Source organism: Pundamilia nyererei, unplaced genomic scaffold (assembly GCF_000239375.1).
Source record: "Pundamilia nyererei isolate P.nyererei 1_Seehausen unplaced genomic scaffold, PunNye1.0 scaffold00056, whole genome shotgun sequence".
In the NCBI taxonomy this organism is placed as follows: domain Eukaryota; kingdom Metazoa; phylum Chordata; class Actinopteri; order Cichliformes; family Cichlidae; genus Pundamilia; species Pundamilia nyererei.
The window spans coordinates 1290742-1304681 of record NW_005187457.1 but is presented as its reverse complement, the minus strand read 5'-3'; the positions used below and the strand labels follow the sequence as shown (position 1 = coordinate 1304681).

Genomic DNA, 13940 nt, shown 5'->3' with positions numbered 1-13940 from the left:
TGTGTGGAAACTGGCTGCTATGGCAACAGCTGGCAGGTGGCAGATTCAGGGCCTCGTGAACATATGAGGTGTGGTCATGTGATGAGGGATGTAACATTAGCTGACCTTGGGGGGCATGACGGGAGACGGAAAGTTGTTTTTAATGTGAAGGAAAATATAAACCGTCAATCAGCATTCATGAGCACATCTTTGTGTGTTTTTGTCTAATATTTGTTTTATATACATTCACTCCAGACTGAGGCTACTGAACAATTGCTGGAAAAAAAAATCTGAATTATGCATTTCAAGTAAAGTAAAAGTTTTAACTGGCTTTGCTTTTCTTCCCAAAATGGCAAATATCTACCAAAAGAGTTAAACTGCACTAAAACAACTGAGCTTAAGGAACCTAATAACATACAAAGATACATATTCACCTTTGATTTCTTTCCTGAGCCGTACACACAGCCCTTGTTAGGATCATTCATAGACTACATCCCAGCTGTCAGACCGTGCAGTGTTTTGACAGAGACATCACAGTAATGAATGAGTATGTTTTCCTTATGCTTCATTTCATCTTGTGAATGACTCATAAGCTTATGAAGACAGCAATGCGCGTGGCTTTTATCACTGAGGCATAATTATCCAAAACTAAATCTCTGTTCATATCTCTGTTCATAAATCATGTCAGAGTAAATACATTTTTACTGTTTATTGTTCTTTCGCACATTTTTTCTCTTTTCTTTATTGTAGCCTAGCATGTTTCTGCATAAATTTAAGAGACGATATTGGACTGAGGAGCCTGAGTGCTGCAGTACTGCACAAAAGCCTTGCAACACCCTTAATTTATTTAAATTTTGCTTCCAAAAAACGGACCTTTTTGCATTTTTAAAAGTGATCTTTGAATACTTATTCTCTACCGTTTCTAAAGGTCTTTTTCATTTTCTCTCATTTTCAGTCTTGTCCATGTACCTGACCATTGTCAGAGGATTGTTCTTTTTTGGTTTGCTGAACCATTTAACACTGAATCATTCGAGCATAAAAGGCCTCCTAACTCAAGTAGCAGCTTAGCAAAGAACCCGTTTTAAATTATATCTTTAGACATTGTGTTATCAGCAGCCGTTCACAAAAACACATAATTTGTTCCAAATTCTTAACAAGGTGATTCCCCAAGAGCTATGAGCTGAAAGCTTTGATTGGTGTGCAGTATGTTCTTAAAAAAAATTGAGAAAAGTGGAAAAATGGAGGACAAAAAAAGGAAGAAGTGGTAAGCCTTAAAAAGCTATCTACAACAGATGAATAGTATCTGAAAGCTGTGGTCTTAAATATCTTTTTAATCTTTTGGCTTTTGTTTTAAATTTCTAAACTTTTAATCACATCATAGTAAAACACCTACCGGAAACTACCCAAATCTATATTGAACAGAATGGCAGTCTTCTTACCTATCCTGTCCAATCTGTCAATGGCAACTGTCTCAAAAGCCCTCCTCATCATGGGGTACTCCTCCAGCACCTCATTGAAATTGTCCACAGAGAGAGAATACAGGCGACAGTAGGTGTCCGCACGCACACTGGCTGTCCGTCTGCCACGGGTCAGCAGGCAGATCTCTGGAGGGGTGAGAGATACGGTCAGAACAGAAAATGGCAAACCCACAGATTTCAGTGTTAGACAGCAATAGAGAAAAGAAGAGAAACGCTATGAGTAAGAGGTCTGTTAAGCAGTCCGACGCTCAGCCAAAACACTGTTACAGTACATTAAATGTTAAAATGTTCTGTTATGTTTCCGCACAGGCTGTGGAAAACTCCTGGGCTTAAGAAAATGTGTGCTCAGAACAAAGGCTGTGTGTCATCAGCATGACCCGCTGAATGTAACCCTAGGTATTTCCTCATTCACTAGCACTACACTGACAGCAGTGTATAGCATATATAGAGATGTGCTGCATTGCATTCAGTTGTTTCTCTTCCCTTCTTTAGTATCTTCTTCTCTATTACTTTTTCCTTTTATTGGCTGGAGCTGACTGTTGTCTTGACAACCATATTCCCTCCTTTTCCTTTCCCTGCAAGGTTGACCTCCTCTGACTCTCTGGGGAAGGGGGAAGGGAGTGTGGGGGCACCAGGATACTCCATTAAGAGCAGGCACTGCACTGGACTGTTCCTGTCTGTTTGTATGAGGTTTCTCACAAACTCAGAGCAATCCAAGGAAGTCGCACTTTATTTTATTTTATCTACTTTCTAATGAAGAATAATTATATTTCCATGTGTATCTGTTAAATCCACTACCAGACAGCAATAGCATCTGTGTTTACACCCTTGTAGAAAAATAGTTTTGGTGTGTACGATGAGTAATTTTTAAAAATTATATATTTTTTGTTACCTGTCAGTTTGTGAAGTCTTAAAGCTTACAGTAACAAGTGTGGCAGACACAGGTAGCTGTAGCTGATACCTGTCTGCTGGTTGAATGAAATTCAAGTATTTTAATACTTTGTTATTGAGGACTAATTAGCACACATATGTGTATATACACATTTTTATAATATATACAGTCCATTAGATTCTCCGTTAGCATAAGCTTCTTTTCATACCGGCTTGAAATCCACTTTTGTTAGAATTGTAGGAAAAGGCATCATGTTCAGAAAGCTCTCTTGAAATTGGAATATCCCTGTTTACACAAAACGCAGCCATTTACGTACTGGTAGCATCAATAGTGTCTACTGGGAAGTGCAGACAGAGGATAATAATACCAATGAAATTGCTGCCACTGAATTAAAAGGGTTTCCAAACCACTGGGTGACCATTTGTGGCTTGTAGACGGGGAAACTGCCATCCTTAAATATACTGAAAGAACAGAGAAAGGCTGGATGGTTAATGTGAACTGTGGCAATTTGGATCTTTGCTTCAATTTTGGATCATGATCATTGTAACCTGTTTCTGTGGCTGGCATAACCAGCTCTGTTTCCTGTTTCAGTTAATGTAATATCTGCAAATTCTCTTATTTACGGCTTCATTTTCTGATATGTTGACAGGAATTAACCCGTTCCCCTGGGATTTTGTTGGGACACCAGAAGAATCTGAGTAACAAACTGCTTGTCCACAGGATCTGCTCACACACTGTGTAATACAGATGATGATTATGAGGTTATGTTTGGCTGTATTCACTGTGGACTTTATGGAAAGGGCATAGGGGTAAAAGAGGAAAAACCGTTCCTCAAAGTGCAATCTACCCCATCTGTGTGTGATAACTGTACAAAATGTAGTGTGGTGTGGAAAGGAGAAAATCCACAAAAAGGTTCCTTAATGTCAGAAAATCTACCAGTGGCTAAGGTTAAGTCGGATACTAAAATTTAAAAGCAGGTAAATCCTATCAAAAAACACTTTGTGCATTAGCTGGTTTGTGATGGTGGCATCACCATCTACTTAGTGCTACTGACTTATTCAGAGATTTTACCACACATACACACCCCACTGGAAGTTAAACCTTGTTGTCCCCTCGGTTCTTAGCTCACTGCTAGCTGTGTGCATGGAGACCTGTGATTTCCTCCCTGGTCGCAGGCATGACTTCAAACACTCGATGTCTGACATTATAAATGGCCCCATCATCTTCATTCTGCTGTGCTAATTAGGTGTTATTAATTAGGTGTGTGTGTGTGTGTGTGAATGGATGTGTGCATGTGCGTGCTGTGCAGTCATGTCACTACAACAGTGCTCTGGGCAGCTGGCACATCAACGAAACTGTGAGTGGACAGAGCTTCTGCAGAGGGCATCGGATGTTAAAAATGCAGCCCAAAGAGTCACGCTACAGGACCTAAAAAGTGTATGTTGGTGTGTGTGTGGGTTTATGCGTGGCAATAGTAGCACCACATGCTTCTAAACAGCCACAGAGGAACAACAACCCGGGAAAGTGGGACAGAAGTCGCCGTAAGGCTGAACAAGAAGTCCAAATAAAACATTGGGGTAGTTTTTTGTTTATCTGCAAACTGCAAAAGTAACACACACATCTGTGATATTACTGAAGTGTGGGGCTGTCAAACACAAGGCCCAGGGACCAGAAATGGCCTGACAAAGACGCCAATCAGGCCCATTGGACAGCTTTGGAAAATGTGAAAGAGAGCAGAGATTTTGGACTTTTAACTGTATTTTCATAGGTTTTACAGTATTTCCTACTGATAAAGACATTGTTATTCACACTACACCAAAGTAATTGAATAATAGATAAACAATACCAATTAAACTACAAAGCTCACTGCCTTTTCTAGGCAAAACATTCTCTGTAATTTTACATATTTAATTTTTGTGCCGACTGATTTCTGTCATTTGCTACAGCAGCATTTCTTTATCGTGTAGGAAAGCTGAGATTTACTGTTGAAATTGCACATTAAATGAGATTACATTTGTAATGAATTATCTTTACACAGACAGAAAGGGGAGTTTTGCTGCTTTGGCCTACTTACGATCAAAGTGAGTTTTAGGTGGGCCATGATGTAAAATGAGTTTTACATCCCTGCTGCAGTGGATTCTAGTGGGAAGTAAAGTGTAAATAACCCATAGAAGAACAGAAATGAATAGAACTGAGTAGATTACTGAGTAGTTACATACCTCCAAAGTAGGAGCCATCCATCAGCTTCATGCCAATGCTTCCTTTGGTCAGGACGCTCACCACCCCGTGCTGAATGAAGTACATCTTCTTGCCAATTGTCCCCTCTCTGATGATGTAGTCTCCAGGCTGAAATACTTCAAATCTCAGTTTGGTCAGCATGGCTGTCACAAAGTTGGGATCTGCGTTGGCAAACAGCGGCATGGAGGCCACCAGCTTACGGCAGTTGAAGTTGACAATTTCCTAAATGGCAACGGGAGATACAAATGGTTAATCTGCGCAGATTTTTAGCACAGGGATTTACAGTTAAAGATACAAACACGGGTTTGGTGATAGCTGTCTGAATTAGACCATTTTATAACTAAATACATACAGAGAAGGCTGGAAGTAATCGATTTTAAACACGGGGTTACATTTTTCAGATGAAACAAGGATAAATGACTATTTTATTGAATTTATTCCATCTTATTTCATCTGTGGAGGCATGTGTGTATTCACGGGTGAGTGAGTACATCACAGAAAATGTATGGGATTTTTTTTTTTCATACCTCGCGCAGAGGCTCATTAAGCTCCTCCAGGATGCTCTCTTCATCAAACATCTTGCCCTGGTATCGGTGCTCATAGTAGTCATGGATTTTCTGTCGGAAGTCGGCTGGGAGTTTGTGGAATGACATGTACTGCTCCACTTGTTTGTACTGGAAGATGGAGAGAGGCATAGGAGAATATTAATGAGAATGAACAGAAGCATAAATCAATGAAAACAGGATTCAGCAACTTTCTTGTTAATTTTGACACTTTGCGAAGTACGTCCGACTTTAAAGAATCACCACGGCCTTGATACAGAAGTTGCAGCAGCTGGAAAGACAATTCTCAAAAGACTGTTTCTTTGACTGTCCCCATCAGCTTCAGGTGTGCATGACCAGTAAAGCTACTGAGATGTACAGCGCTGCACACACAGGGATCCTATGACCTATTTATACCTGGTAGTCATGGGAAGAAAATTGTGATGAAGTAGTTAAGGAAACATGACAGCTCTGTAAAGCCCATGAGGATTCCTCCCGCTCTGATGTGTTCAGAGAAGAAGGACGCTGTGATCATACATGCCAACTAAAGCCAGTTTCTCTCTCTCTCTCTCTCTGTCTAGTGATGCTGCTTTCACAAATGCTTTTTTTTTTAAATGACAAATTTACAGAAAATACTATCAAGGTTTTCACAAAGGAAACGTGTTTTGTTGTTGTGCATTTCATTTTTCATGAAGAAAAAAAAACGTGAAACAAATCTTCCATGATCTGTGAAGACTGAGGGGAAATAGGTAAATAATTAAGTGGAACTGGGCATTTGAGTGGAAAGAGTTTCTATTTAGAGAAAGGAAGATGTTTGTCACCTTTGCTTGATTAATATGTAATTATGTGGCTAGAAATAATCACGTGAAAACAGAGGTTGGCTTTGGCACATCGTGTTTGTTCACTGTAGAGTCAAATTGAACCCACTGATTCACACCATCGCGTATTCGGCACTGCAATGCTTGTCTGAAACAAATGCAGCCTGAATGTCCACTTTGTTGCTCTGTAACACATTTAATGCCTGGATTCCCTGTGAAAACAGAAGCTGCTGGACCTACTGTATAGCTTTTCCTATAATGTGAAATTGAAAGGCATGTTATTCACTGTACACAGACAGTTTTTGGATTGGCTTTATTTATTTATATCACAAATATCCATGATCCCATGGAGTTTCACATGCCAGCTGTTGAGAATGGTGGGAATGAAAGAAACTGAAATCCCCCCAGCTTAGCACTCATTGCATCAGAGAAGGTAAAAAGTCGAAACATCCAGTTAAAAATGTTAAAAGTGTTTATCTATATGTGCTTTTCCTAGTAAATCATCTTTACTCTTGATCAAAGATATAACTAAAGTACAAGTCTAATACTATGATGAATGAGAAGCTTGAGTAATGAATATGTTTGCATATTTGAAATGTAAAAGATAAGAAATGTGTCTCCAGCCCATGAATACACATTATTCTGAAGTTTAACTGATCTAGCAAATAAAAAATATATAAAAATGTATCTAATAACAGATCTCTCTTCCCTCCTTCCTGTATAAAAAATATGTAAATCTCTACACTACACACGCTATTAACACCCTGAGGGCGAAAATGTGACCATGTGATTTTGAAAAATGAGCCGATAAGATTACCCATGAAACCAGTGCAGTGCACTTCACTTCCTGTTATATCAGCAGGCACACCAACACAAAATGATGCATAAAGATGCAACATGCACACACAAAAAGGGAGAAAAATGACTCAAAGAAAATCATAAAAGTGGAGAATAATATTAATGAATCTCACAGAAAAGTTGCTCTAGAACTGTAATCAGTACTGGCTAAAGAGAGTATGGCCCTGTGGATGGGGTTGCTTAATGTTACATAAGGCCCCTCTCTCTTTCCCTCCCAACTTTGTGTAATAAACACTGTGAGTCACACCTCTATAGAATAAACTGTCAGTGGAATGAGTAGTAGATTCTAGCCTGACGCTCACAGTTAGATTTAAAGGACACAGCATGTATGGAGGGTCAGCAGCGGGGGCACTCACAGTGACCTTGCTTGTAGTGGTCAAAGACACATGCATTGGGAAGGATGGCTTGCTCTCCAGGAAATTACATTTTGCCACATTGTGAAGTGACATATGGCTTTGTGACTAAAACGCAGGCTTGACCCTGGTGGCATGGGTGTCACAGCAACTCACAAGATACTTTATGCAACACCTGCTGTACTAGCTGTCGCAGCATGACATTATTTAACTGTTTTCTCTCCAAATATAAAGTGATGAGTGGATTTGACAAAAACAACAACAACGACAAAAAAAACGTGGCTTTATGTAAGAATTGCAACAATGGCAGAAAGGAGTCACCTTTGGTCCTGTTTTCAGGAAAACATAATAAAGTTCTGGAGGCAGTTGGACTGTTCTAAATCCGCTCCATCTGCTATAATCCATTCACAATATTTCTGTTTATTATTTCAGAGTTCCCTAATACTCTTTCATTCTCTTTCCTTGTAACTGTCTGGTATTATACTGTTCTGCGATGCAGGTACTCCACAAATAGATACATGTACATACATATAGTAATGAATTACCTTACATATGTACATGATAAAATATATGCCATGTCTTAGGTAGATCGCCCACTTTAATGAACAGCATAATGAAATTACACCTGCAAAAACAATTTGATGCTTCCTCCTCTTTCTTATGTAAACGAATTTTAATCTCCATCTCATTCAGTCTTAATTAATTGCCTTGGGTCATGGTTAATTTAGCATGAAAGGCCAGTACTAAATGAAACCTTACAGGTTGTCTTCCTCAGCCATCTGCTCAGATTTTGAGCATACTGTATGCTGAAAGTCAACACATAATCCAAACAACGACAAAATGGTATTGTATATACATAATGAAGGGGGATTCCTGCAAAATGAATGTGCCCTTCACGAACCTGATTTTAAAAAACGGTTTAACTTGTTATGTGTCAGTAACAATAAAGATTCAGCCAACTTCCATAATATCTGACTCACTCAGTCAAGCGCAGGGATAAACGGGAAGGCTCCAATTAAGTGTTGCCTGCCCAGTGATTCAGTATGTGACAGCTTCAATTAAACTAGAATGACAACTCTCTCGCGAGCTTGCTTCCTCGTTCTCCTACTACTTGAAATTGGTTGGGGAAGAAGCCGAGCTTTACTGCCTTTCTGATTTTCGCAGCATTAGACTCAGATTAGTGACTACGTCAGTCAAAGTTAGCAGGACAGGAGTGATGTTCAAAAGGCCTCATGCTTGAAGAAAAAGATGTTTATAAGTGAACAAGAAACAATTGATGGTCTCTCATGAGGATATATTAGGAAACGATGTTGTGGAAATGCAAAAGAACAAAGGGGAAAGATGGCCGGTGGCTGTTGTTTGAACTCGGTTAATGCTGTCAATCATGCTGGATAACAGAGACAATAGAAGGTGTATGAAAATCCAAGTTCATAGCCACATCCAGTTAATGCACACTTACAAATGTAATACTTGCCACTTAAGAGAGCAAGTTTTTAAAAAATTGAATACAACAGGGCTTGTTTTGTTTTCAAGTCTCAAGCAAAGATCATCATAATTTTTCAGTTTTATTTTGCCTGATCACTTCCTTTGTTTCTTTGTGTTAATACACAGCTTCCCGGCTTTCTTTACCCTGTTTACCTACCTGTGCTCTGATGTATATTTTACTTTGTTAATCACTTTCCTTGCATGTCTCTGTCAGTTTTACCTTTTTCTTTTTCTTTTTTATCCCTTATTCAACTTCTTGTGTGTATTTATAGTTTCCCTAAATATAGCTGTGCATCTGTTTAAAGATTGCTCTTTCATCATTGTAATTGCCTTTGATTGTACAAACAAATACATCCACGTCAGGTGCAGATGATATGCTTCTGAATTGTAGTAATAATGGACTCTAAATTTACAAAGTGTGCCCAAGGAGAAAGATGACACTGAAATCAGGTTCTTCTGTAGGACTTGTATGAAGCAAAGTATTTTTTTTTTTATAAAATTAAGTCAGAGAGTCTGGAGGTCATAGCTGCAGAAGTTGCACAGATTTTCTATTTTTTTTGATTGGCCATAAAGCCCTAGTTGGTGGCTTGCAAGCATGATGCATGGCTGTCACTGTAAGCTGCCACAGAGGGAAAGGAGAAATTTAATTGGTGCTCGTATTAATGGGCCATGTCACTGAGAGTCATGGCATGAGATGTGATGGTCTTATATCTGTCTGTGTGTGAGCTGTTCTAAGTCTATAAAACCTAAGTCAATTTCAGCTGTACCCTTTTAGCTTTTGACTGAGTGGAGTGGAGACAGACCCATGGGTTATTATCATTATTACTGTTACCATAATAATAGATTTTAACATATTTCAAAAATTACACCGATAACACTGATTTCTTAATGGCACATAAGACTAACAAAATAGGATTACACATGATTATATCAAAGGATATAATTTACATTTTGACACAGATTCGCACCGCCTTCATGGATTTTTACACAAGTTTAGGTGTTTTCATGGATGTTTAATTGATTACAGAAAGACTTTAACACGGAACCAGCAGAAGTCGCTGTTTAGCCAAACATTTGATAATGAGCGTCAACTGCAAAGGAGAGTCTGGCATTTCTCACTTTAAGCCTTGAGAAGTGTCTGTGAGCTCCACAAAGGGCAAGTAAGTGGATGCTAAGTAAAAATATTTGTGGGGGTCAAACTTCAGATGATGTAGATCTGATCTATCACATGCAAGAGATGGGTCCCAAGTTGTCCAGGTCAGGACTCAAGTGATTGTCTAGGTTATAAAGTGAGTAGTTCTTGAAGTCGCTGTTTGATGCGTTAAGGCCAAGTGCATCTCTGCTCATCATGTGAGTCCCCAGGGGTCACATCTTCCTCCTCTCATCACTGTTTGGACACACTGCTCCGTGGCTCTTTAGGGGAGGAAGTGATGAGGTAGGAGGAGAGGGAGTACAGTTACATAAGGGCTAATGCCCTCTGTCCATGTGCGGTATCCGCTACCAGATGGTGTATTGCCCAACAGTCAAGGGCGAATGGACACATAAAACAGGGGAGAGATGGAAGTATGAAGACGGGAAGAGGGTTTTCAAAGATTCAGGGTCCAAGCACCAAAAGAACACTTCATGATATTTGACACTGTAAAAGTCCAAAGAATATCATCTAACAATTAAATAAAAAATTAAAACATGTTCTAAAATATTTATATTCTACTATTTTCTCTCTAAAATAACAGCAAATATCTGTAAAAGAATGAGACACCATTGTTTGGAAGTCTTGAGCAACCCCCCATATTGTTATATTTTGCAAGAACAATGGTCAGTGAGTCCAGTGATACATTGAAATACAAGCAAACACAAATACAGTATTTGGTTTGCGCAATTCTTATAACAAACATGAAAGTCCATGTTTGGTTTGACCACCTTTATTCTTCAACACAGTCTAAAAGCTCTTAGGATGTTGGCTGCCTTTTGTTCCGTTCTCTGTCATGATCCCACGCTATTTCTATAAAGTTGAAGTCTGGGCTCCTGGAAGGCCAGTCCATGACTGATAGTGTTCCATTGTGTATGACTTTACAACACTGGTAGTGTGTTTGAGAAAATGAAGGCGCAGTAGGCATATTCCAGACGGGAATGCATGGTGGATCAAAGAAAGATGGTACATTTGTGCATTCAGAGTTACATTGACAATATCTCTAAAGCCTCTAGATGAAATGCAGCCCCCAAACATGATACGGCCTCCACCGTGTTTTACAGATGACTGTTGTACTTCTCCCCTGACCTCGCCCTCCAGATGCATCTGGTTGGTTCTTTGCTAAGCTGTCTGTTATGTGTAGACACAACATTGGTTCATCCCAAGAGTTAGATCCTTTTTTTATGTTAAAATGATTAAATGGGGAGTTTGTATTGCATACTGCGTACTGCAAACACATGACGGACTATCATCATGTGACTATCACGTGGCCAGAAGTTCACCTCAGTGAAGTTATGAAAAGAAATAGGCAGATACACTAAATTTAAACCAAAATTAATGTTTTAAAAATTGAATTCAAACATCCTGACATAGTCTTTGCTGTGAGCGGTTATCATTAAAGGTACTTTGTAGTTGCCATTTGCACCCAGCAACCTTAGATCTGTAGACTGCACTCCACTCAAAGAAATCCATCACTAATTCAGCACCATCTTTTAAATCCACTTCTCAAAATACACTCCTGTAGACTTGCTTTTATGTGATTGCCTTTTGATCTTGCCAACTTTTAACCTTGCGATGCTTACCCATGCATTTAAAAAAAAAAAAAATCTAATTTCATTTCACAGAGTTGTTTTTCCTTTTGATCATGTTTTCTATTTTTATTTCCCAGCTGCATTTTATTCTTTATTCATTTGTCTTTTCATTATTTAATTTTTGCCCTTTCTGCTTGCTTGTTATGAATTTTGTGAACTACATTTGGGCAATTGTTATTTTCAACGTTTCTCATTTTTGTTGTCATTATACTACCTCTTCAAAGGAGGTTATGTTGATTCTGCCCATGTTTGTCTGTTAGCAAAAAGCCAGAAAGGTGATTTCAATTGAATTTGCTTTGCATTTTTTTTGCCAGTACTACACCACTCCCATTTGTACCTCAACACATCTTCGACCACCTTCAACTTTTTTCACCCTTTACTGAGCTTATTTGGTAGACATATACATGCTACTTTATTGTGACTGGGTTTCAGTTGGGCTGTTTTTTCATTAATGCCATAAATCTAAATAAGGCCATCTTGCATTAAACACAGATTACAGCCCTTTCTCTAACAGCAACTCAAGAGATACTGGGGGAAAAAAACAGAAAGGGGAAATGAGAGTCTGACTCCATGCTGCAGTCTGCTTTGTGTCAGTTATATGTTTCTGTGTTTTATTAATGCTGTGACGTCTGTAGCTTCAATTCCTGCCGTCTTTCAGATCCACAATTCTTCCATGATGCAGAACAGTGAAATAATAAACAGCACAGCTAAACAGTGCAAGGCTGGACCGAGCCAACTTATCCAACATCCAGTCATTCGTGACTGTTTGTTCATCATTAACCACTGAACTAAACAGTGCATCACAGCGGTTCATAATACGTCCTGCCAAGAGATAACAGGCTGGAGACAGAGCTATGAGCTGGAACTCGCCAAGCTGACAAAACAGATTCTTTTTGTAGGATAGTCTAAATGCTAGCAACAGCATGAACTTGTATTGACATAACACAAAGTCAACAGTTAGCGCTTGCATGCTGTGTCAAGACAGAAATGTCATAACTTCCGCACTAAGCATCTTCTCCTGTTTGCATGCACTGCCCAAAGAGAGATGTGGATCTGTTTACTGTGGGATGGAGTTTGACATGCTGGCATTTTTCTGCTTTTATCAGAGCTGACATATATTGTTTGATTATTGGTCTGTTTATAATTTGGATCATAAATAGAGACAGTAAGTGTGAGATAAGAGGGGGATGTTGTGTTAATGGGAAAGTGGTCATCAGTGCTTCCCAATGTTTTCTTTCTTTACAGCATATCCCTGTCAGATGAACAGTATTTCAACCAATATTTATATCTATAAGTAGTTTTATGGATTATGTGAGCAGTGTTTACCTGTTTTAAAGTTCTAACCTCTCTCTTAAGTATTTAAATGTTTTATCACTACTTTTAGCAAACTACATCTGCTTGCTTCAGTAAGTAGCTTTAAAACAATTGTTGGCATTGTGCTAATGTTGCAACTGGCTCGGGCTGATAGGAGGTACAAGTCCAGATGGCAAAATCACTAAGGGTCAGTTTCATAGCAGTGTTGCTTTAATGTTTTTGTCTCCTAAAGATAAATGTGCAGACAATGCTTACCACGTCTTAAAAGGAAATAAATGAGATGAACAAAAACATGCAATAAGTTTCACCATATCATTATTTATTTAACAAAGCACTGAGCTAAAATGCAGAAGCAGCCGTGACTCAGGATCATTGTGGAGGAATTGTACCCAACTTTTATCTAGGTTTGTGAGCATTCATTTTTGCGCAGCTCTCTACCACAGCATTTCAATCTGGCTGAGGTCTAGGCCATAGCTGCACTTGTTTTTTTAATGTTTGATATGCTATGTTTGGTTTTTGCCAAACAGAGAGGTGTGCGTTATGGCCTCTTTAGTCTTGTCTGTACAAACGACGTTGTTCTAGAAGTGTTGTGGTTAGTTCAGATGATGCTTTACAAATATAAGCTGTGCTTTCTCCTGGAAACCCTTCCTAATAATAATAATCATTTATACTTCTTCAGCCTTGTTGGCAATGGCAATTTTATTCATGCAATACATATTTCATTATACGCCAACTCAAACACGCTAAGTAAGGCTTGTAGACTCCGAGCTCTTGGGCTTTTCGCACTTTACCTGGGTGTAGGTTGAATTTCCTAGGGCGTCTACTCCTGGGAGGACTGGCAGCTGTGTTGAATGTTTTCCCATTGTAGAGTAATTAACTTCAGAATTGGCAATGGCCTTGCAACACTTTCCATATTGATGAGCAGCAGCAGCGATAACAGATTCTTTGAAATTATTATTATTATCTTTCCTCCATCACTTTGTGTCAACATGTCTGAATTCTGCAGAACAGCCAAAACTCTGTGTTTATAGAGATCCTCGCACTTGCTAATGATCAATTAATAAAGTGAGTGAAAATGATTTAATTTCATTTGATACACTTAACAAAGTTACCAAACACTTAATAAAGGAATAAAACTGTTGATTTCAAATCATTTCTTTATTATAATTCATTGTTTCACTTTTGGTAAATGGCCTGTATTT

General features: G+C 38.8%; 1 protein-coding gene across 1 annotated transcript in view; it reads right to left on the bottom strand.

Annotated features, from left to right (window-relative positions):
- Nucleotides 1-13940, bottom strand: part of hcn2b (hyperpolarization activated cyclic nucleotide-gated potassium channel 2b) — a 40439-nt gene that overhangs the window by 7247 nt on the left and 19252 nt on the right. Inside the window, exons 5-7 of the mRNA XM_005734028.1 lie at nucleotides 5115-5261; nucleotides 4569-4809; nucleotides 1419-1583 (exon numbers count right to left, since the gene is read on the bottom strand). Of these exons, the coding sequence (XP_005734085.1) occupies nucleotides 1419-1583; nucleotides 4569-4809; nucleotides 5115-5261 (553 nt within the window). The remainder of the gene's footprint in view (nucleotides 1-1418; nucleotides 1584-4568; nucleotides 4810-5114; nucleotides 5262-13940) is intronic.